The sequence below is a fragment of the Diadema antillarum genome, unplaced genomic scaffold (assembly GCF_040938485.1).
Source record: "Diadema antillarum isolate AM-2024a unplaced genomic scaffold, OU_Dant_1.0 seq00000195_RagTag, whole genome shotgun sequence".
Taxonomy (NCBI): Eukaryota; Metazoa; Echinodermata; class Echinoidea; order Diadematoida; family Diadematidae; genus Diadema; species Diadema antillarum.
The window spans coordinates 69,399-94,876 of NW_027271258.1; the positions used below are offsets into that span (position 1 = coordinate 69,399).

Sequence of the window (25,478 nt, forward strand, 5' to 3'; positions counted from 1 at the left end):
AAAGATTTGCTTGTATGCCATCAATTGCATGGCAAGACACATTCAAATTGTATATATGCATGTTAGGCTTTCACAGGAGTGGAACAGTATTTCAACAGAAACCTGCTCATAATTGGCCCCACATACCCAAACAGAAAAATTATTTTGTAATTGTTGCTTAGTACCTTTAATGATTTCAATCACAAAATTGATTTCAATCACAAAATTGATTTCACAGAAAACATCCATGTTACAAATATGCAAAGGTTTAGACAAATTGAAACATTGCAGAGGGACCAAATTTTGGTATCTGATGATATTTGAGAGATATCTTTTTCTAGAGCAAGAAATACCTGCCATCTCACAGTACGCTATTCCACATAAAGCTGTAGGTGCTCGTAATCCATGGCACTCTAGTTCTTCAACAGGTGTGCTTTACTGGCTAGCCAACTGCAATCCATACCAAGGGTACTATAATAATTTCAAAAGATGATAATCTATCCCAAGCAAAATATAAGACGATCCTGATGACAAACATAAAATAACCAAATAAACTGGGGTTTGAAATCGTCTATCATGTAATGGAAAATGAAAAAAACAAAAACAAAAACTAGGTTGACTATGAAATCGGTATGTCTCCTTAGACACATGATCATTATTACCGGTACATGTGTGGAAGCAGGCAGGCTAAAATCATCCTAGCTACACGGACATCAAAAGTCATGTAAAACCAGCTAGCTGAGCGTGTGTTCAACATTGTGGCCATATAACATGTCTGCCGAGTTCCTTCACAGCATTGGGCTGCCGTCTCGCTACACCCCTTGTCGTATCATAGCATGCCCTGGATCTACACCACAAAACTGCGTGTCCACATTGCATCGAAAGTCCACTGTGGCATGTGTCCAGCCCTTGCCTCACATTCCAAACTTCTCTCACAACCCTACAACCAAGTATATTTGGTCCATGTTTATAAGGCTCATCATTGACTGTACTTGTGGACATTTCTCACTCCATACATGTACATCTTGGTGTAAAGACACCTTTGTTCTGAGTTGTTTGTATGGCTAAGCATTATTCCTTTTGGTAAAATAAAACAACCCAAAACCCACATGATTCTTGATCATAACAATACCTCTATGTACATGGCTGCCGGGTTTCTTTAGTCTGGCACCATGCAATGCTTGGAGGCATCGCACACCACACAGAAATAAATACAATACTGAGATTTCACAGAAGCTCTTGATACCACAACCTTGGATTCAGTCACAAGGGAAGAAAAGATCAGGTCGGGGGGAGAGAAGGGGGGGGAGGGGATGTACAGTTTGTATACCCAAGCGCAAGAGAATGGAAGACAGAATAGATTGACATTTATTAAAGCTTTTTTTTTTTAAATCCCCTTTTAAACATTTCTCTCAAGGAAGTGTAGGTCAGTTTTAGAGTGCAAATACATAAACGTTGCTTCTTCCACCTCCACAGTGTATAAGTAATCATTCCGAGATATAATTTATCCATCCAACAGACTGAACCTGATCAGATATTTGCTCTTCCATCCTATTTTCCGTATCACCAGCAGTGCATGAGTGCAAAATTCTCTCCTACATCTGCCTATTTCGTAAAGCACAGATCATGAACCAGATACTATAATACTTTGAATTAATAGTAAATTTCTTCACTCTGTGGGAGAGAGCAGATCGAGAGAGGTGAATAAACACCACATCCTTTGTAGACTTTCCCCGTAAATGCTTGTAACAGATGATCTACAAAGTTTCTGGTTCTAAATACAGGTTCTGCAAAGCCATCTGTAGCATGATATGGAAAACCTCCCTTATCCCATTGAGGATGGCCTGATTTTGCTACAGCACGCATTTCCCATAGACCCTTGCCAGAGTATACTCGGCACTCGTCCTCAACGGGTTAAAAGAAACAAAAAAAAGAAAAAGCAAACAATGTGCCTCATCCACCTTATGAAAAAAAAAAAAAAAATGAGCACAAAGGGAAAAAAATTGACATTCACATTTCTGACATACAATTTGTAGATTAATTCAAAGGGTGTCCATGTCATTGCTGAGTAAATACGCAATACATACACAGAAGGAAAGAAAAACAAAAAAACAACCCTACGCTCTCAGCCGAGATGCCAGCCCCCAGATGAATTGTCCTCCTCACAAGCCTTCTTCAGAGCTGTACAAGATTTCTCAGAAATCTGTCGACTTCGCTTTCATTTCTCCCAGCTCTGCACATCGCGAGGGCCACCGGTCAACGCTTCCATTGATAGAGCAGTCGAGGGAAACAAAACGAAAACGAAAAGTAAAACCACCCACCATATCGGTTGTGCAATGCTCGTGTTTAGTAGCTTCTGTACATTCGCTCATCAGTGATGAACGTCTGGTTTTCTAATGCATAGGTCACGGCTAGGTTCAAAGGTCATAGTCTTGAATTGGATTCCACGGCTCCAACATTAATGCATTTATGAATATATATCTATACAAAGGCAAATATATATATATAATTATGTAGTCTTTTTTCCTGCTTTCAAGTTGCCTGTAAGGTCCAAGAAGCATGCGTCTGTGATGGCATGGGATGGACAGCAGACACGGAAATCGTTTTCGATTTGGTTTTGAGACTCTGACAGTATTAGGCCTTGCATGTCACTGGGGAATCCAACCCCCGAGAATCGTGCCAGCCTCGACACTGAGGTCATCAGATGGGCGCCCCGTTGTCGAGCTCTTCGACGTAGGTTGACGGGAAGTAGCCAACCTGAAACGGACAGGGAAGAGATACCACACATATCATCATATATACATGTATAACTTTTATACCACCACAATGTTTAAGTTTGGCAGCAAGAATAATCACCACTCGACTTATAATGATGCAATAATGCTAAAAGTCTGAGTCGAGGAGAAGTTATGCAACTCACTAAATCCATGCACCTACTGCATACATGTACACATCTCATCAAATGAGTTAATCTGTATGTTTAAACTGTTGTTAAAGATGAGCTGATTGTGCTACAACATGTATTTCCCATAGATACCTGCTCGAGTTTCTAACTCAAGACTAGTCTTCAATGGGTTAACAAAGACACACATACCACGCTAGAATCACATTTGGATAAACACATTTCTCTCCTCATGTTCCTGCTGGTCTCCATGTGCTCACATATACAGTTAAACCTGTCTATAGCGGCCACCTAAGGGAAACGAAAAAAGTAGCTGTTATAGACAGGTGGCCGCTATAGACAGGTAATCCAACTTTATGTGCATTGCCTATACATGTACATTATATCGTTGGCTACATCAATAAGTATTTAATGTACATGACGTGTGTTTCATGCATTGAACAATGCCGGTGTTCATGAAATTGTTGCACAGTAGCATGTGTACAGTCATGAAGAAAGCTTAATACTAGTGCATTATTATGACTGAATAAGTGATGAATGCAGCAGTGGCCATCACTGAACGTTGCCCATGAATATCTGGCAAGGCCACAAATCAGAAAAACATGCTGAATTACCGGCTCTGTGGCCGCTATAGACAGGTTAAAATCTACCGCGGGAAACAAAATTTGTGGCTGCTGGTTGGTTAGACAGGTGGCTGCTATACACATGGTCTTTAACAGGGCTTTTCTCTCGGGGGGGGGGGGGGGATGTTTCAGTGGCCGCTATAGACAGGTGGCCGCTAAGGCAGGTTTGACTGTAATTAACAAAAATGAAAAGTGTAAAAATATACCATGCACATGCAGACTCGACGAAACAAACAGGAAGCAAAAATATGTTAAGTTTGCCAAGATTACAATAATTGCTCATTTAAAAAATCCCCCCCCCCCTAAAAAAGAAGAAAGATCTGACGACCCCTTACCCTGTCGCCTATGCATCCTTTCCACCAGCCGCGGTGTCCTCCGGCCTTGCTGATGATGGCTACCTCCTCGTTCTCCATCAGTGTCAACTCTCGCGTGTCCCTGGCCGAGAAGTCGTACATGGCCTTGGCGTGGCCGATCACGTTGTAGCGGCGATTGGTCCTCAGTCCTGTTCAGCACAAAAATGAAATCAGAATACAACACATACTTTAAAGACAGCCAATCCCTTTTGCATGCCAATTTTTGAAAAATTGGTGAGAACACTTGGGTATTGAAGAAAACACTATTTGGAAACCTCCTGTAAATTTTGAACTCAAGTGGGTCTTTATTTGTTTCGTTAAATTGACCGTAAAGATTTGAATAATTTTTGCAAAGTTCACAAAAATTACAAATCTAAATACTAGTCTAGTTTTACAGACCTGTGTGACGCACTTAGTTGTACATGTAGTTTATGTATGTGGTGTGTAGTTATTTGCCATTAATAACAAAGTAAGAGAAGCTAGTGAATTTGGCGCTAGTGTACTTTTGCACCTGTTTGTCAAATGACCTCCAAACATGCACAAACTCACCTTGGTTATTCAGTAACCTAAATACTTGCATCTGAGTGAGATTCAAGTCCAGTAGAAATGGAATTTTCACCATTTTGTCATTTATCTACTTCTCGGAATAATCTTGATTGCAGCTACTCGCTCAGCGATAACTGCATTGCACAGGAGCAGACAGCGCAGCACGATGTACAAAACACATGGCAGCACAGCAGCGAGCACCGCGATTGATCTGAATGTAGTTATCTCACAGTGACCACAGCAAGTTCTTCTATGGTGTCTTTAAAAAGAAAATACCATTTCCATCTCGGCCGATTACAAGGAAAAAACAAATTCTAGCTTTTCAACGACACCATAGAAAAAGCCGCTGTGTCACTACATTCAGACCAATTCGTAATTGTGCTTGTGCACTGTGCAGAAATTCCAGCGACAGCGATCAAGATATTCCAACGATTTTCCGACACTTGTAAATGCTAAAAGTGGACTTTGGAGACTCAGATGGAAGTATTTCAGGTTACTGAAAAACCAGGGTGAGTTTATGGTTGTTTGGAGGTCGTTTGACAAACAGGTGCGAAAGTACACTGGCGCTGTGTACAACCACAGGTCACTGTGAGATAGCTACATTCAGATCAATCGCGGTGCTCGCTGCTGTGCTGTCGTGTGTTTTGTACATCGTGCTGCAGCTGTGCCTAGTACACAGAATACGTTACGGTGAGCGTTTGGTGCATTATTTGAATTTTAATGGCTAACAACCTTCAAATATCACAGAAATGTTATAGATTTACAATAGTCTTGTCATTCTGGTGGATATATCACGTCCTGTGCTATTTGGGAAGGAATGCAAAAGGGACGGGCCATCTTTCATACATCTATAAAGTATTTAGTCAGTGTACACCAGTAGGTCATTCCACATACAAAAGGCAACATACTTGTATATACGAAGGCCCAAAAGACATACTGTATACGCTATAATTTTCGCGTACATAAATTTTCGCGAATTGCCGCTGTCACACATTTTCGCGAGTGGTTAAATTCACGATTGGGGGACCAGAGAAAATATGAAGTGGCAAAGACAGTGTGAATTTTCAACTTACTAGCAAATAAGAATGATACTAGTTATACACTGCATGAAAAAAACTTACCAAACTCTGCGAATTAGTAAGTTAGAATTCAACATTTTTGAAGTGGTTAAGTCCATCGCGCTAGATTTCTGACGAGTGGTCCCCTTGCGATAATGGATTGGCTCTCTACAGTATTCGTAAGTAGACGTGGACGTGCGTAAACAAGCTTAGCCAGTATGGTCTGTTCGGTAAGCCGTGACATGGTATACTAGTAATGAAATGTTCGTATCATCAAGGCAAGGGATTCATTTTGGAAGGTAATATTTTCGTGTGTTGTTAATTTCGCGAATAGCTCCCGACTCGCGAAATTCGCGAAAATAAAACCCCCGCGAAATATATAGCGTATACAGTATCTAATTACCTTGAAGGGCAATGTTACACATGCACATTGTGTATTATCCGCTCTGCTCACTTACCATTCTCCGGCACAGTGGCCACTGTACGTAGGGGCTTTCTAAGGTAGGCATCTAGCCCCTTGAAGACATTTACGAGGCTGTTGGTACTGTAGTGAGTGATCATGTCCTTTTTGTTTAAAAAAAAAAGAGAAGAAGATATAATAAAATCATTCACTAATTACAAAATTTCCAATTGTGGACTGTAATTTTAAACAGGAAAATTTCCCTGTAATGAAATAGCACTTCTGAAGTGGCACAACCGAACTAAGCCCAATAACATCACGGCAAGCACTGCTTACATAACATTTTTTTTTTCATTGTTTTCATTTTTTTAATTATCATTTTATATACACTTTGATATGTTTGATAACTTGCATTTGTTGGTTGACTCTCACTTTCATTTTGTTGCCTCTTCTTGGTATACCAGGTTAGGGCTTGCTGCTTGCTCAGCCCCCCCCCCCCCCAACTCTTGCTGTTGCTATTTTACTCTCTTCCTTTCTTTTTTTATCCCTTTGTTGTTCCTTATCTTGTTTGATGTTGCCTCCCTATTCATTTTTATCCTTCAAAGGCCTTCCTCCATGGTCCTTGGATCATCACTGACCCTCCTCTGCCTTTTGTCTGTCCACCCACCCTCCTTTGATCCCCCTCCCTTTACCTGTTGGGCTCCTTGCCCATGACCTCCAACCCTCCCCTTTTGTTTTCTTTGTTCTGTGTCCCTAGCTCTCCCCTGACTGTTCTTGTTGTATGTACACATGTAGTCCTTTCAGTGGTTGCTTTCCCTGCCTGTTTGTCATTTTGCCTCTGATGAAGATTCTGCTACGATCGAAAGCTCAGGCCCCTTTTGACTCCTTTTTTTTTTAACATGTATGATTCATCATATCAGGAATAAAAGGCATTTCTATCATCATGTACATTTCTTCCATTGAAAGATACAGCCTATAAATGCAGATACTCCCGATAGAAAGGTTTTCTGAACACATTTTCTAAAGATATAATTCCCGTGGCAACAAGCTCAAAGCTCAAAGCCAGTTATCAGAAAATAGAGCGTGCTTGATGTTAAAAAAACAAATATTAGCAGAATCTTGATAGGGTTGCCTGAAAGCCCTCCCTGACAGCCCTATCAAATCAGTATGAAATTTCTGGCTGCTTGCACAAACTGCATATCTTCCAAAACCACATTAACACACCATAATGTAAAACAAAGTTATTGTACAGTTTGCACCTTTGATGTACTTCATTACACTCAATGAGCTGTCCCCTACATTTAGAAGTGCAATATAAGCCTCTTGGCTCAAGGAAATGCACAATTTGTGGACTTATCTATCACACACACACACACATGACCACACACGAAATAATATATTCTACACATGTATCTATTCCTTCGAATGAACTTACTGGTAATGTGGGAAACAAGGTTTGCTCTGCGAGTCCAAACTGTCCATTCTCAACCACGACCTTCATGTGCTTGATTTGACCTTCGTGTCTGTCAAGAAGAAATGCATAAGGCAAAATGCTTGATCTAGACTGATGACAGTGCATAGTAATCCCTGATGAGTAAATGTTAAACATAAAGTTACAGACAGAGCTACACTTTTGAAGTCAAGTTATAACTAATAAAGGCACATTGATTTGGGATTCAAGAGGGCGTTGTTGGATCGCATGAAGATCGCCGCTATCTTCACCACGAAGATTGACGACGTAAAGCTTGTTAAAGGGACTGTACAGAACTGGTTAATGTGGGGATTCAGGTTTATAACATTCCTAAGTGAGATAATGAGAAACCTCTCATGAAATATAAAAGAGCATGTAATTTTAAGAAGGATTCAACGTTCATTTGATAAAAATTGGTTTTCAAATGGCTGAGATATCCAAAAAAGTGATAATAATAAAAGGCGACAGGCTACGCCTTTTATTAGGATCTCTTTGTTTCACCTTGTTTTGGGATATCTCAGCCATTTCAAAACCGATTTTCATCAAATAAACTTTTGATACCCTTTACAATTGAATGCTCTTTGACATCTCATAGAGTGGTTTCTGAATATCTCACAAAACGTTAAAAGCTAAATCCTCACCTCAACCAGAACTGTACAGTCCCTTTAACTGTCAATCAAAGTAGATCATGGAAAATATTGCATGCACTATCCTTTATATAGGTTCAATAGTCATTCACAATATGATGTATGCAGGACCAGCCTGGAACAGTGGCTGAATCAAGAGACGAACTGAGATGACAATATTACAATCATTTTCGACATTCTCACTATATGAATCAGTTTTATGCCGATGTTCGGAACATGTGTAAGTGTCAAAATTATCAGCAGAGACCCATTAAATACCAATTCTGGCAGTCTTGAAAATAGCTTAGGAATTATTTCCTTATCATAACATACTGTGGAGGTAATCTGTTCACACACACAACAGCAATTTCATCCAATGAGAGTGGGGGGTATTTGCGAGGATGCAAAAAGTCTGACTTACTCCAAACTGACGGCGTAGCCTCTCCTCCCTTTCCTGACGAGGAAGCAGCCCGGCTTTGGCAGCAGCTTCTCATTGGCTTCTGGTCTTTCCATCTCACCGACATACCTGGACACAAAGAATATCAATCCAGAAACCTTAGGATGCGTTCGAGCACTCTAAAGCGAACCAAAGTGAACAGAACCAAAGCGTTCCGTAACACCGGACTGTGCCTGTTTTGGAGTGTTCGAGCGCTCCGTTGAGAAAGCGGACCTCGTGAGCTATTTTTAGAAGAGGTCAAACATTTTTGTAGCAAGAATGTCATTCACCTGGCGCCTGAACTACTTGCAGCTGTCCCGAACAAAGAGAATGTCTTTGCTTTGTGACGTATGCGCATGATATGCGCATGCTTTACAGCGAACTTTTAGTACGCTTTTAGTACGCTTTTGGAGCACATCGTGAAGTGGTCCACTTTTGGCTTGGTACAGTATGATACGGTACACTTTAGGAGCGTTCGAGCGCTTCTCTGGCGCGGGTACGGTACAGTATGGTTCGCTTTAGGAGAGTGCTCAAACGCACCCATAGATAAGTCACCAAACCTCTTCCCAAAGCAACATTAAAGGCACTTTTTAAACAACACTTCCATTTTAATAGACAAATCTGACATCTGAGCTGCACAGTCCTATATATCAGGCTTTCAAGCGGGATAATGTAAAAAAGTAGGAATAAAATAGGAACAAAATCTCTAAAAAAGTAGGAAAAAGTAGGGACATAAGAGGGAAAAAGTAGGGCATTAAAGAAAAAAAAGTAGGAATCGTAAAGTCAGGACATGTGCAGGCTTTTTGGAGTAGTTTTCGTCGATACTCACCAGAACTCTTGATGTTACATGTACTTAATTTGTACTCACAACCCTGCTGCCTCAGCCTCACTTTTGCTCCTGGGAGAGCCTGGTAATTTTGAGCGATGATGAGAGCTGGTTGAGCACTGCTCCAAGTCCTAGGCTGCAATATCAGTGGGATCAATCACATCTGCACAGGAGCAAAAGCTGAGGCTGGCGGCAGTCTTGTGGTTGATTGGTGTGTGTTATCCCTCTTTCATGTTGAAGAGGCTCTCCCCACCAGTAAGAATCTGCAACTAGAGTCTACTCATCATTTCTGAATATAAATTATTCAAGTAGCCTTGCACATTTTTTTTTTTGCGGGGTTTTTCACCAAAAAAGTAGGAAAAAGTAGGAAAAAGTAGGATTTTGAGCAAAAAAGTAGGAAAAGTAGGGACAGCAGTAAAAAAGTAGGAAAAAGTAGGAAAAGTAGGGCCACTTGAAAGCCTGTATATATGCTACCAGTACCTCTGATGATGTGTTCGAATATAGCGGTGGCAAAAGTGTCATTGAAAAAGTGAATGCAAAATGTTGAATTAGGCGAAAATCTGTGAGAGACCAGGTATACCCATATTCACATCCCCTTCCAAAAAGAGCAGTGTTAGAATTAAACCTTTATTAAACATTTGCTAGCATGATCATACTTCTTTATAGATATCTTGATAGTAACAATAGCAATGCAAAACTATTAAATGCTTTAGGACTCTTTGTATCCCTTTGAACATCACTATAAATCTAAATCATTAGAGATATGCCAATTTTTTATTTTTTTTTACTGAGCCACCACACTATTAACACTGCCGTTTACTTACGATGCCACATGAAGGTGCAAAACCATAGATAACCCTGCCCCCATGCTTTTCTTGACGTTATCTGCTACAGCAATACAATGCAGTACTACCGTATACTTCTTGACCTTATCACCTCCCAGTATCTGTATTTCAAAATCAAGCTTCATTCAGAGAAAGCAAAAATCTTATTTTTTGATTTTGTAAGTTTGTATTTCTAAGCTATCTTTATTTAGTTTGTACTTTCATTTTCATTTTTAACTGTGATTACAGTGATCAAACAAACACAACAAAACAAATATGGGGAAAGTTCCTGGCTTGTTCATGTTCTACAGCCAGGCCTCTTCTGCTTTCTGAGAGTATAGGTAAGAGATGCTCACCAGGGGTAGGAGAACAAGCCGGATATTTCTGGCGTCGGCGATGGCGCCGACTGCTGAACGGTAGTTGGCGCCCGAATGGGAAGTGTGTGCTGCTCGTATTGTTCCCCCTGAAAGCAGAGACGATGCAACATACACATAATATGAGCCCTTTGCTCTATGGAGTTTACATGCCAAAAAAAAAAAAAAGCAACCAAGCAACCAATCAACAAACCAACACATTACATGTAGTTGCACAGAAAAGTGCACAGCTATTAAATTTGAGTTGTGTTGCTACAATATCTTTGCACTAATCCTTATCATGGGTCATTCTTCAGGCTACAAATGTGCCTACGCGTGGCTTCATCATTTCTACAATTTCTAATTCTGACGTGAAATAAAACTCGAAAAACAAAGCCAGCGAATGCCGGCATATGAATCATGAATGAGCATAAAAGATATACTGTGTGTGCATCAACCATAGTATGAATGAACAATATACTACATGTTGATGTGATCTACAAATATTTCAAATAAACCCATCAAAAACAAAGCAAAACAAAAATATGTATATATATATTATATAAAGCCTCTGGCACCCTTCGGGGGTGGAGGCATAGGAAGAAAGCAAGAAATCAAACAGTGAGTAAAAAGAGCACATGTTTTGGTATGTCTTGAAATGAAGTTTAAATATCAACAGGAAAATATTGTGCTTGGATTTGAGCCTTTCAAGGGCCAGGTTCATGTGAAGTGGCTATACAGTATATGCTCCCTTCAACAAAAAAAAAAAAAATTACAATCGGACTCTTCGCATTGATAACATTCAAAACTAGAGAAGCATTCTGAGAGCACAGACCTCTGCCAAGCAGCTCATTTCCACTACTGATCTTGTTTTTCCATAGAGATTAGTGATTTCCACCCGTACATGTATGCATGCCGAAAGTTGCCCAATTTCCAAATATAGAAGCCTTTTGTTATGTCATCCACTGCCATCTGCGCAGCGCGCCTCGCCTTAGAAGAAAAACTAGAGCACACACTTCAGTGCGCGTATGAAATCTCAAAAATGCCCAGCTTGAACCCCCAAGTTCATTGACCTGGCCTGCCAATATATTGAAAATCTTTCATAAAATCCATGAAAATTTCTGCATCACTACAAAAATTTAATCATCTGCTACTTGTGTCATTCTCAACCTTTCTGGTAAGTTTCATCCAAATCTATTCACAACTTTCTGAGTTATTTTGCACACAGACAAACAAACGCCAATGAAATCAACCTCTTCCCTTGGCAGATGTGATAATGAAACAATCTAAATGCTATTTCAGGGTATGAAACTCTGACTTGTTACGTAGATCTTGCAGAAAACCCCATTCAGTTTGGTTCGATGGTCATGGAGAAATGTGGATCTTCATACAGAATTCAAAACATGGGTCCATTTCTCCCCAGTTTAGCACTTGGATGCCAACATCCATATGAATGAAAATATCTTGCTCACAAATGACAGGGCAACCAACAAATGAATTCAAATTTTGTGCATAACATTACATCAATATGTGAGTATGTAAATATTGCTGTCATGATCACCTTGATGAAAGAGAAAAAAAAGGACAAAGAAAACAGATAACGGAAAGTCAAAAAGGAAGAAGACCTCAATCTAGTCTTCAATGAGTTAATGATTTCATATCTTTCTTTAATCATTCATTTTCACACCATACTAATGTTTGCAAAACTCAGAAATCGGTGTCCTTTTTGCTGTTATTCATTTTTCACTTCTTTAATTAAAAATGAAAAGAAACCAGCAGTCATTATATCAAGAGAGATTTTTGTCAGAGAACGAAATGAACAACTTGGTATTTGTAAGGCGTGAACACCATGGACAACACATCTCCTTACAAAACTTGGAGGGGAGGGCCCTCTGCCATGATTTACAAAGATCTCCATTTCTCTGTGACCACTGAAGCAAATTGAATGGGGTTTCTTGCAGGATGTACATAATTTCATACCCTAAAATTGCACTTTGATTGATTAACTACTTTTAAGGTTATCATTGCAGAAAGTCCGATTGTACTGGGGGGGGGGGGGGACCATACAGTATAAATACTGATTAGTGATGATCTGTCCTAAGTCACTTTTCCATGAAGTTGGATTGCTGGGACAGTCTTTATCAAGCAACACCCAATCATACATTTACCCTATTCAACAACTTTGGGATTAGATAATTTACCAACTGCAACGAGGAAATCAATTCTAATGTAGCATCTTATCACTACTGGAACAAAATTCCGCTCATTCCATATGAGAAACTCAAGTGCACGCATATATAGATGTAGATGACGAGTGATATTGTGATTCTGTGTATGGAAGAAATAGCCAATCATAAAGTAGGCTATGTAGGCTAAACAATGTAAAACAAACATGTGGCACATTCACAGTTTTCACTTCTAATGCCTTCACTGGTATTTAAAAAGCACTAGCAGACTTGACGGCTCTAGATAAATGGTCTGTTCATACATGTGACCCTGCATCACAAAACCAACAAAAAGTCGCCAGACATGGATTTTCAGTTGAGGGCAGATTCTGAAAGAGCAGATTTTAAGCTTTAAAATGATGTATAACTCAATTCAAGTGGACTCTCCTAACCTACCGAAATATTTGAAAGAAAGCACACACTCTGGAAAAGTGTGAGCTGAGAAAAGAGGCTCTGAAGTATACAGTCTATTCAAGCACTTAATCTCACCAAGCCATGCTAGCTGTGCAATGAATGGGACAAAAAACTGGATGTAAACCACTGTAGCAACAATAATGAAGGGATTATCAGATTAAGTTGAAACATGCTCTATTAACATATTCTGTTCATGGCTAATAGCAACTTTCAAAGCAGCAGCACCATCCTTTCAAAAGTTGAAAGTGAAGAGTGTGTAAAGGTTTTTCAAGGAATGAAAAGGGCCTCTAGGACATAACTATTTAAATTACACTACTCTACAAAAAGTGTTCTAGAAAAACTGCTAAAAACACAACTTCCAATTCCTTTTCTTTATGACCCCAATCTTTGACAAAATGTAGTGGAAGAAATGATCTTTTAGAGAACATGAAAATCTCAAGTTTCACCTATTTTGAGTCCACACATAAAATCAGGGCATGAAATTTTTCGTTAGTTTTGTGATGCACAGTCACATACACTTTTGGGGCTAATGACATGACCTAAATGGAACTGAGACATGTCATGTACAACTGTACTTTAGAACAGAACGGGGGGGGGGGGGGGGGGGGGGGGGGGGGGGGGCACAAACTGTAATAACACCCACCCTCCCTCTCTGCCCCACCAACCCCCAACCTGCCACTACTACACACGATAAAATGGCTACACTCTTGTTTTCAGCCTGAATGTACAAACTAAGGGTTAGTGACATGACAGTGTGGTTATACACTTCCGGTTTCGGAATGTCATAATGCTGAGGCATACCATTCGCGGGTTAATGGTATTTCTTTGCGGAGTTGGCAACTGGGGTTCGTCCTGCAGGTGTGAAATGGCACATTGGAATCTTGATACTCTGAGGGATACTTTCAAAGGTAGTTTTCCTTTAATTAACATCTATTCATTTTCTGGCAAATTCTCTCAGAAAGAAACAATTGTTGATCCGTTCATGGGAACACTTACATTGTACACATTAAATCCTGTTCATAGTAGCAACACATCACTTCTGCTAACACAAGTGAACTATTAAAAATGGTTACGGTTAATTCAAAGCATCATTAACACAGATTTCTTGTCTGCATTGGAGAATAAATGTAACTTCCTTTTTAATAGTATACAGGGTTCATACTCTTTCTCATGAATTAAATTCCATGACTTTCCATGACCATTTTAGCCAGAATTCCATGACCTTTCCATTACTTTAACACAATTCTTTTTTTAACACATTAAACTGAAAATTTGATCTCAAATCAAAGCGAAGCAAACGGAATACATACACACCTCACACAAACAACAGATAAACTTCTATAACTTTTGCAATTCCATGATTTTCCATGACCTTTCGATGAAAATATCAGTTTTTCATGACTTTCAAGGCCTGGAAAAAGAATAGGCCAAATTCCATGACTTTCCAGGTTTTCCATGACCCGTGTGAACCCTGGTATAAAACTACAATTCTTGATCATTTGTAGCATGAGATTATTGCAAAGGACCACCTTCACTTTGATGGCCACACGCCCATGGCAGTAGTTATTTTGAGGATAATTTTGCCATTGTCTCAAAATAATTCAAATGTTTTGTGTTTAACATTGGTAGGGATGAAGTAACTAGAAATGTTGCTATGGCTACTGGATGACTCTGCCAAATTGCATCGTTCTCCCAATAGGTCTAAAGCCAGGCTTCTGAACCAGTGGGCTGTGAAGTCGGCCACAAATGATATATTGAAAAAAAATTCAAGTGTGATCAAACTGGGCCTCAAAAAATTTTGCGGCAGCCAACATGGGCCTCAAGTAAAAAAAGATTGCGAAGCATGGGTTTATAGTACATCTGGCAATGTGAGACGGCAGTTTCACATGACTGGCAAAAAACTGAAATGACACATTCGCAAGTACAGCAAAGCCATGAATGTGTCGAGTGTTTACATTCACAGAACCTAGGTCTTATTCGGATGGCAAAATCACTTCGGAGAGCAAGTATCTGAGGATTTGGGCATTTTCACTTTACCTTTGACCCTTGCCCAGGCCCACAACTTTCTTCAAATTGTCACTACCGGGTAACTGATAATATTTAATTTTCAAGACAATACATTGTCCCTTCAGCTATATTCAAAATATGTGAAAAAAATGGCGATATACTAACAGTTTCACTTGACCTTCGCCAAAACATTTATCCATACAGAATCACTGTGCAGTAATGCAAGTATATAGTAGTTTAGTCAAGTGTATTTCTTGAGTAATCTCCAAGGAATGAAAAAAAAAAGAAGTGTAGTTAGGGAATCCGAGTATCCTCTCGGATCACATTCTGCATCTGTGCGAATTCTTTCATCTATATATAAAATTTGCCAAGTTTCATCTGCATACCCAAATGGTTCTGAAGTTATGCTCTTCTCAATATTGATTATGGACAGATGGAAGAATAGACAGAAGGACGGACAGCAGGATAGACAGACGAACAACTCAAAAACATAATGCCTCCAGTGACGTATCGTGGCGTAGGCACAAAAAAAAAAGAATTAAAACAAGAGAAAGAAAAAGCGATGTATGTTCCGTGGCTAGGACTGATTACTGGAAGTAAAGGTGGGTTTGCTGTCGGAATACGTACAAGGATGCTGGAGGGCACCACCCCAATGTGTGAGCTGTTGACCAGCTTGACCCTCGTCCACTGCGAGTTGATGTTCTCCAGCGCCTGCACCATGTCGTTGGTGCTCAGTGGCACTATCTGCTCGTTGTTGGGCGGCAGCGGGGAACCGCTGTATGGCCGGAGGGCCGTGTAGCGGCGGCCGGGCCGGATCTGGACCTGGTTGCTGCTGTGGTTGCTCATGTGGCAGGATGGGGTGTGGGTGGAGGTCAGACACTCCTTGTGCACCGAGATGTTGCATGCCGTGCACTTGTAGCCCTGGAAGAAGCAACCTCTGTTGCCATGGCGAATGAAAAGAGATGGAGAGAAAGAGAGAGAGAGAGAAAAATAAGGGAATGTGGCAGGTACAGATCTTGACAAGCACTTGCTACGAGAGCACAGCGCAAATCCTCTGCTTACCCACACAGATTTAACAAAACCCTACTGTTACCATCTGCAGTACATTTGCACACCATGTCGGAGACATTTTGTGATGGAGGTCCTCAAAGGGTTGAATACTGTAAAGAGCGCAACATTTGTGAGTGATAAGCTTTACAAGCTTGGCCGGGTAAGACTGGTTTTCATGTGTTTTAATTTGGCAGTTTCAAAATATAAATTGGTAGTCTTACTGTACAAGACTTTCAGGGTACATACCGTAGTAGCTTGTGGCACGAGTCGCAGGATGGATCCTCAGTCTTAAAAGATGTGTACTCTACCGTGTGCCCCTTGCATTGTCTCGGCTGAATGTTCTCTCTGTGGAGTGAGGGGGAAAAAGACCCAATGTTATACTCAGTTTAACACAAAACTCATATCTGCACATAGCTAAACAGGGCTCTACACTAACTTTTCTCTCTAGTGGCCAGAGATAAACAGGAACATAACAATCCAATTTGAATCTTACATTGTATGTGCGCGATTGGGAGACCAAAAGATGGCCTTTTTGGAAATTTGGAGGCCTGACATCAGTTTTTAGTGGCCCCAATCTTGGAAGAGTGGCACGCGGACAGATGGTCAGACACCGCTGAAACATACAGTACGGTACTGTAAAACCAGAAATATTCATGTGCATGAAACTTTCACAAATTTTGTGAGGAGTCACGATTTGCAAAACTAAAATGCACGCAAAAGTTTTTGTCTACACAATCCAGTGCATGTTGCATACTTGTAGTTCTTTTTAATATGGTCAGCCTTTTGCAAAACTTTCATACCTCCAAAAGTGCCATCAGCTTCTGTTTGCAAAATTTCATGTGACGAATGTTTCTGGCTTTGGAATAAAGCATAAACCTTGTGTTGTATATGCACAGAAAAAATTGTCAAAGTTGTTGCTGTTCTTGTCACTGTCATCGTCATCATCATCGTTGTCATCGACGGTGGTGATCTATCACTTGGTCTACTCCCACTTCGTCCAATAGCCATTTGTGAACGTGCATCACAAAATGAACAAAAAGTCGCATCCACTAATTTTGTGTGAGGACTGAAAATAGGTGAAATGGGTCAACCTAACCAATCTTGACTTTTTCCTGAAAAGAGCAAGTCTTCTTCTACATCATGCTAAAGTTTGGGATCATAAAACGGACAGGAAAGTGCGTTCTTTAGCAGTTTATCTCAAACACTTTTTTTTTTTTAATAGTGTGATTAGGTGTGTCTTTAGAGTCCCCTTTTCATTTCTTTAAAAACCCTGTACACAATCTTCACTTTCAACTCTAATAACTTTTGAAAGGATGATGCTACTGCTTTGAAAGTTGGCATTAATCATGGATAGAATGTGTTGATAGAGCATGCTAAATTTCAGCTTAATCTGATAATCCTTTTATTGTTGTTACTCTGGTGGTTTACATCGTGTTTTTTGTCCCATTCATCGCACAGCTAGCATGGCTTGGTGAAGATTAAGCGCTTGAATAGACCCTGTGCTTCAGAGCCTCTTTTCTCAGTTCACACTTTTCTTTTCTTTCCAATATTTAGATAGGTTAGGAAAGCGCATTTGAATTGAGTTATACATCATTTTCAAGCTTAAAGTCTGCTCTTTTAGAATATGGTCTTAACTAAAAATCCATGTCTGGTGACTTTTTGTTGGTTTTGTGATGCAGGGTCACATATTGTCTCAACCTACACAGTCTAATCCCATTTCGTCTACATCCAGTTCGTCTAATAACCATTTAGTCCACTTGCCACATAGCCTCATTACCAGTTGGTCTACTTCCAGATGGGCTATGTCCATTTCGTCTAATACCCACATTTTATTAGACCAAATGGGAAAAAATCCCAAGGAGACAAAATTGCAATTAGACCATCTGGTTATTAGACAAAACGATAATTAGCCAAACTGGGCATCAGACCAAGTGAGGATTAGAACAAACGGGTATTAGACGAAATTGATAGTACACCAAATGAGTTTTATATAGTCGCAGTGGTGTTAGACGAACTGGGAAATAGACCATCTGATGGTAGACGAAGGGCAATAAATCATCATCGCCTTTCAGGAGGCAGAGCAGATAGCATCCCCCACCACCCTCCCATGACTTACTGGGCCAGCCGGATGCCCTCCACCCATCTCAGCATCATCTCCTCTGTCTTGCAGTACACCTCCACGCTGCCCCGGTTGTTTGACGGCTCCTTGGGGGTCAGGTGAAAACACCAGTTCCACTGTCAAGAAAAAAGGGGAAGGAAAAAGGAGAAATGTTGAAAGCTGTTACATAATGCAGCTTCTGCAGTGGACTCCTGTTATGACGAAGTCCTTAGGACCAGCAGTTTTCTTTTGCTATATCAAAATTTCGTTATAACAGAACAAATAAAAAATAAAGAACAAAAGGGCGGATTATTTTGCTGCCTGAATTTTTACTTTGCTGTAATCAGAATTTTGTTATAACCGTGTTTGTTATAACGAGAGTGCACTATACTACCAGCGATTTTTTTTTTCCCGTTTAAAATTTTGGTACATTCACTGAAAGATTGCAGCATTCATTAGCCCCCTTTGCAGTCCTTGGCATAATTGTATTCATAAGATCTTTGGCACCACAAATATTTACAAACCATAGAAGGCCTTGTTTATTTTGTCTTTGTTTTGTTTTGTTTTTGTTTTTGTTTTTGTTTTCTCATGGGGTTAGAGGATGGCCAGCATAAGGTATCGGTTAAGTTTTGTCTGAATTGATAAAATGAGCCATTCCACATTTGGGAAATTTGAAAAACTTATCAGGCTATCATCAGAAGGATAGAGACTGGCTATTCTTGGCAGCTGAAAGGAGAAAAATTTGCCATTAACAATCACACAGGAGAAACTACAAACTTCAATGAAAAGTATCTTATGATGTTTATATACAAACACACACACACACACACACACACACACACACACACACACACACACACACACACACACATGACGCATGGTTGTATGGGGGAGAGGGTGTCGGGGAGGCTGTTCTTACCCGTCCGCTTCTACCACTCGGCAGGTTGTCTTCCACTTTGTACTGGGCGAGATCAATCGTGGTCTGGTACTCGTGACTCTCTTGGCCCTGCAAAGAATCGAGGGGGTAATATGAAGACCAAAAAGGGGGGTTCACCGTAATGCCCACAGCATTGAAAATATAGTGTCACTGATCAAATAAAAACACACAAACAAACAAACTATGACAGCAGGAACAGCAACAACAACTGTACAATAAAATCAGCCACAGAATCTGCATGTGCATGCCCCAATCAGGACAAGTGCAAGTCCAGGTGAATGGCAAGTATGAGAATACATGACAGCGCCTCCCTGTGAAATTTTGCTCTATTTTTGGATCATTTGCACCAGAAAATGCGTAGGATGACAAACAATATCTACCCCCATCAGGGTGTTGATTCTTTGTTTAAATGACGATAATGTGTCTAGGAAGAAATTACAGGGACAGCATAAAGCCCTCTGCCTTCAATTATAATTGGTCCTCTAAGACACACATTTGTATATGATGGGGAAAGGGGGATATCATGCCGTCTGAACTTGACAGTTGACTGCAGGTGGTCATGAAGCACTAGCATCTAAACAGTCCAGCTGAGAGGTCTATATTACGCTGGGTTGGAGTTTGCATTACTGACAATAACATAACGTTCATTACTCTTTTATTGGAGTGTGGTTTTATGTGTGGCAGGCTAAATGTACCCTTTGAGGAGGAAGCATGACTAAATTTACCCCCTTTTTGCCCATGTAAACAGAAGGCATCAATACATAATGCATTTTGGCATGCAAGGGTACTGATCAGAACAATGCAATGAGAAGAATTTTAATATCTGTACTGCCCAGTCTGGATCTTTACACCAAGGTAGAATTTTGATATCTGTACTGCCCAGTCTGGATCTTTACACCGAAATCACTCAATCAATGTATGAATCACTTTTAATCAATTCAAATCAAAATCATTCCAGTCCAAAATGTCCATGACACATATATTCATGAATTTCAGAAGTTAGAAGAAACAAATTAGCATTATAAATTAAAGGGGAAGTCCGGACGATTATCAGCCGTTTCGTGTGTAAAGAACAATATTTCATGAACCTATTACCCTTTTCCCGACGAGAAAAGACCATCAGATACATTTACTATGATTTTTTTTTTAAAATAAGGTAATTCTTCATGTTCGAATCCGTCGCGAGCTGCCCTTCGTACTATCTGTCCCAGGATGCATTGCGCGTGACGTATCGGGCGCAGTTTCCTCAGCTGAGAGCACCGCGAGCGAAGCCCAGCTACGCATCGATCTCCCATTGCACTGCTGACTGCGGGCGGTATCTGCATGTGTGCCTTGTCGGCGCTACTGCAGGAGACCGTACACCGATTTAGGAGTGCTGTTGCCAAACGCTGTATTCCTTTATTCAAATAATCTTCGTTATATATCTATATAAAATCTTCAAAGATTAATGTAAAATAGTTGCAATGCTATAACATTTTCGTTTAAATTGAAATATGTATATATTATAATACTGCCGTACTTATTAGTGTCCACCCCATCACTTACAATGCATTAGCTGTTGTCGGGCTGTGCAGGCATACATTTACGTCTGCTGCTGCCAAGTGCTATCACAATCCGCAATCGTTTTTTCGACTTCTGAGTATCGTGGATAGATATCAATTTAAAATCGAAATATTTCTTCAATTTGAAGACTTACTAGTAAAGTTGAAGTATTGACAACACCCTAACACTTGACACATCGACATTTTTTTAATGAAGCAATAGATCATGCCGCGTGCATCCGCTGTGTGGTCAGAGACTGTTGAGCGGTACGCTACTACCGCTTGCTTGGCCCGTATCACCGTTGCTCAAGCAGGGCTCCCCCAAGCCAGCTGACGCTCCGAGCAAAAAGCAATGTGAGGATGAAACGTCACGCTGTCACGTGATCTTTCTCGCCGGCATACAGAAATCGGACGGTTACGATTCAAAATTAGTGATGCTAAAAAATTGATTGTGGCGAGTTGGGAGGGTCTTTTTCAATGAAACTTAGTCATTATGGTCCTTTATTTATGTAGATTTTGGTTAATTTTTTTCAAAATCGTCCGGACTTCTCCTTTAAGTCTGCTTCATTGTTCCTTAATATCAAAATAGTCAAAGAACACCCTGGTTGTGAAACTCCATTCTGAGTGAAACAAAGTTTTTCCTTTTATAAACTGTTAAAGACAAAAACCATTCTGGGCATTAACTAATTTTTTTTTTCTTTCTTTGGGGGGGGGGGGGGGTGTTTCTTTAAATTTGAACAGCACTGAGAAGGCATTCTGCATCTACATTCAGCAATGGCATGCCATGATCAATGATATTTAAAAAACAACTGTACAACTGATGACTGCCTAAAATTGAACACATCTGAACAACAGCACTGCAAATTGACAAATCGACCGGAGTGGTCAACTGCTGTACCAGTTCCACAAGGTGGAAAATATTCAAACTCGGTCACTACTGAGAAGGAACAGGAACAATGATGATTACATAGATCCGTGGTCAAAGGCAATCACACACAATTTGAAACAGGCACACAATCATGCAAATGTAGGCTAAGTATACTGGCAAGCATGAGAACAAGTTAGGGTGAGCAAACACGCAACATGATGCAATCAACTAATAATTCATGCCTCAGACTCTATATCCTTTTTTTTTTTTAAATCATCATAATTATAACTTCAATTTTTTTTTGAAACTTTATTTCTATCTATTTACTAATCGTTTTTCTCTTCTTTTTTTTTTTTGGAGGGGGGCACTAGCTAACACTACTCTTTTAGTGGAACGGCATCTGGCATGTTATGAGCTAAATCTCACATGCAACTTTAATAGGCTAACTACGCATTCAGTGATCTGCGAAATTTGCGTTTTGTATCATCTATTCAAAAAGCTGTGGAAGATTTGATAAGCTCCATCATCTGATCATAAGATATATCAAAGCTTGAAGGTTTGCTCATATTAGACTCTGTACTAAGAAATGGACACAGGAAACCTTTAAAAACATCATTAACACGGCAATTAATCATACTCTCCTATAAACTGATTATTGATAGAAAGCATGACAGAAAGCTATACCTACAGTAACAAAAATATCAACCTGGTTTTTGCTGCTTTCCATTGCTGATCCATTGAGACACACATTAAGTGTGATGCCAATATAGACAGCGGTAGACGCTATGAGATGGGTTGAACTTTCATTATTCAAGCAACAGAAACTTATGCACAATCAATCCCACCACACTGTCGGATGTTCAATGCGGGCAAGCAGTATTATATACGATCTTCCGAACTGGACGTTTACGGTCAAAAGGGACATACACTGTACAGTGTACACTTGTATTACATGTACATGCACATGTACTTGTATATGAGAAATATGTGTATAACACTGGTTTACGACTTCTGTTGATACCTTACCAAAACTTCTCTGGAGGGAAAAAAAAATGCGACCTTGGATTTTGACACGATCACTTTACCTGTGCTGTGTGGCTTCTTATGATAATAACACACTTTCAACAAAATGTTGGATAAGTTTATTCCACTCAAGAAAGTTTATAACGTATTCAGAATTATGTATAATTCTAGACTATGAAAACAATTCCTTTATTTCAATCTTTTGTGTGTGTGTGTGTTGTTGCATGATAAACCCTGTTTAGAGGAATAAATGGTCGGTTATTGGACCTCCATATACAGTTACCAATACAGGAATCCATTTGAGAAAATAATTCACGCAGCCATACAGTATATGTAATTTTCCACAGCAGAGATATACACTTGTTGTAGAACACTACATAACCACACAGAGTTTATACAGAAAGCCTGGAAAATTGTAGTAAGTAGTGACGTAGCTGTTAACAAATATAGCAGTGCCAATGTCAAGAGAAAATTACATCCACTCATACAGAATCCCATCTTTCCCAGAGTACGTATCTGTTTACAATTACAGATAGCAGTAATTGATGTGTCTCTATAGAACCAAACAGATTGAGTGACAAGATACAGTGTACCAATTGAAAAGAAAATTGCCAACTCAGGGAAATATTATAGATTTATAGTCAGGGAATGTTGATATGCATGCAAATCAAGATGTAAAGAATTTAGTTTTTCTTTTCCTCTTCTTCACACACTGTGGAGAGTATTCGATCACTACATTTCCACATCCTCAGTTGTCAGGAGAAAACTAGGTAGTACCAATATAAACCAAGAGTAATTTGTGGCGTTTGAATTTTGTGGTATGACACAGGACATAATCGAAGTTTGTAATCTGCGGATCAGTCTTATACTCTTTTTTTTTCATATTCTGGGTGTTTTGCTCATTCAGTCGGAAAGTGTCATAAACCTGGAATGCTTATAATTCCATTAAGTAATTAGTAAAGATGGACTCAATCTACAAAAACAAAGTGTCTTCTAAAACCATCTGCTAAGAAACAGCTTTTGTGGAGTTGTCTTATCAAACAAGAATACTTTTTTATCAAAACTTTTTTCCTCAGATGATCCTGCCAAAAAAAAAATGCAATATCCCAGGAATTGTGACGATTGCTATTTTCAGATTTCAGCAAACAGACCTTCTTTTACCTATCTATTCAAAATAAAGGAAGAAAGTATAGATTTCAGGGTATAATCATTCATTAATGGACAGATTCATTTGAGAACTTACAACAGGAGTGAAGAGTTATTTCAAACGAAGAAGAAGTCAGAAGAACAAGAAGAAGAAGAAGGAGGAGAAGAAGGAGGAGGAGGAGAAGGAAGAAGAGGAGGAGGAGGAGGAGGAGGAGGAGGAGGAGGAGGAAATAGTAAGAGATTAAACCCCAAATGGCTAATATCATCCTTCACTCCATGCATTCTGGATATTAAAATCATTATCATACCGTCACCCAATTTGGTCAAGAGAGTTTCTCAAAGAAGAAAAAAAATCTTGGTAGTAACTAATTCAGATAAGCACAAAATATTTAGGCAATTACTCCAGTCCCATGAAAAAGAATAATAGTACATGTACTTCAAGGTACCTAGCCCAATGGTCTTAGACATTTATCAATTCATATAAAATGTTTTCTATGTCTTCTTCATTACAACAGGAAAGAAAGTAAGACTTGCTAATCAACTCTTTCTAACTGAACAAAAAAGTGACCTTTTTTCCATGTCCAATATGCACTTGGGAGTTCATTTTCATTTCATACCTTTCTCCCTTGATCTTCTGTTTTTCAGTCTTATCCTTTCTGTGTTAAACTGCAATCTGATCATGTCACCTCATAAAATGTGGAACAGCATGTTTGCCAGACACACTCTTGTATTCACGGAAACATACGAGTGATATGGAGTTGTGGCAAGATTTGATTGGTTGACAATTATGAAAGAAAGTTTACTATGTAACTGTAATTCTCACAATGAAGAAGGGCTAATGCACATGAAACGGCGCATGTAACAACAATCTCAAGACAACTCCCCCCCCTAAAAAACAACAACAACATTAAATTATATACTGAGATTGAAAACTAAACTAAAGTCATCTTGAATATTAGAGGACTTTATGATGCCATAAAATTGTGGATACTTGCTGTCAACTGCTTTCGTATAGGACGTTTGGACCGTACACAATACAGACTGGGAAGGTTCTCAAAAGTCTTATAATGCTATTTGATGGAGAATGAGAAATTTGAATGGAGATGGCCAGAAGAAAATCTACTGGCAGTCCTAACAGCCAGAGCAAAAATCTAGCTTGGATGACTTTTTTTAAAACTTAAATCCTAAAGTTGAAAGGTATTGTCACAACAATTCCCTGACCTATAAGGACATACAATATACACTGTAAAGTAACTTGCATAAACAACACATTTTGTGCCTTAAGTGGTTTACATAAATATCAAATTTGGTGGATTAACTGGTCTGTGTTGCATTTTGTAGACTTTCACCTTTGACCTTTCATTCAGTTGGTGTTCTTTTTTTCCTTTCTCTCGCTCTCTACCTGTGCCCTCTCTCTGTTTCAAAAAATAAACCACCACTTGTACATCACAGGCACTTTGCTCTAATATCACTGTTTAGGATGTCGACATCTCTCATTCTATGAATGTGAAGCACGGATATGCCTGCCAGCAAAACAAAAGAACTCTGAAAATATAGATGACTTTGCATGTTGGATGAAAGAGAAAAATCAAATGCTTAATGCTGTGATTTACTAGAATTTTTACAATTTGAAAAGAATATCAATACAAAGATCTTAATGATGGGGTCCTTTGTCTTGCAAAATGAAATGTACAAGGGCCTCTATGAGAAACCCTGCATATGAAGCATTAAATGTAGATTTTCAGTCATGGTTGCACGATTTTGATGAGATG

General features: G+C 39.5%; 1 protein-coding gene across 3 annotated transcripts in view; it reads right to left on the reverse strand.

Annotated features, from left to right (window-relative positions):
* Window positions 1–2,215: 2,215 nt before the first annotated feature.
* LOC139728746 (guanine nucleotide exchange factor VAV2-like) overlaps window positions 2,216–25,478 on the reverse strand; it is a 123,622-nt gene continuing 100,359 nt past the window's right edge. For 2 of the 3 annotated variants that reach the window (XM_071639687.1, XM_071639686.1), the window contains 10 exons: window positions 19,111–19,197; window positions 18,210–18,328; window positions 16,340–16,438; window positions 15,671–15,980; window positions 10,401–10,507; window positions 8,380–8,484; window positions 7,297–7,384; window positions 5,920–6,025; window positions 3,840–4,006; window positions 2,216–2,736 (listed from right to left, as the gene is read on the reverse strand). In XM_071639687.1, coding sequence (XP_071495788.1) covers window positions 2,680–2,736; window positions 3,840–4,006; window positions 5,920–6,025; window positions 7,297–7,384; window positions 8,380–8,484; window positions 10,401–10,507; window positions 15,671–15,980; window positions 16,340–16,438; window positions 18,210–18,328; window positions 19,111–19,197 — 1,245 coding nt within the window. In that variant the 3' untranslated portion in view covers window positions 2,216–2,679. Of the gene's footprint in view, window positions 2,737–3,839; window positions 4,007–5,919; window positions 6,026–7,296; window positions 7,385–8,379; window positions 8,485–10,400; window positions 10,508–13,746; window positions 13,889–15,670; window positions 15,981–16,339; window positions 16,439–18,209; window positions 18,329–19,110; window positions 19,198–25,478 lie in introns of those variants that run through there. The other variant, XM_071639688.1, reaches the window with a different exon arrangement.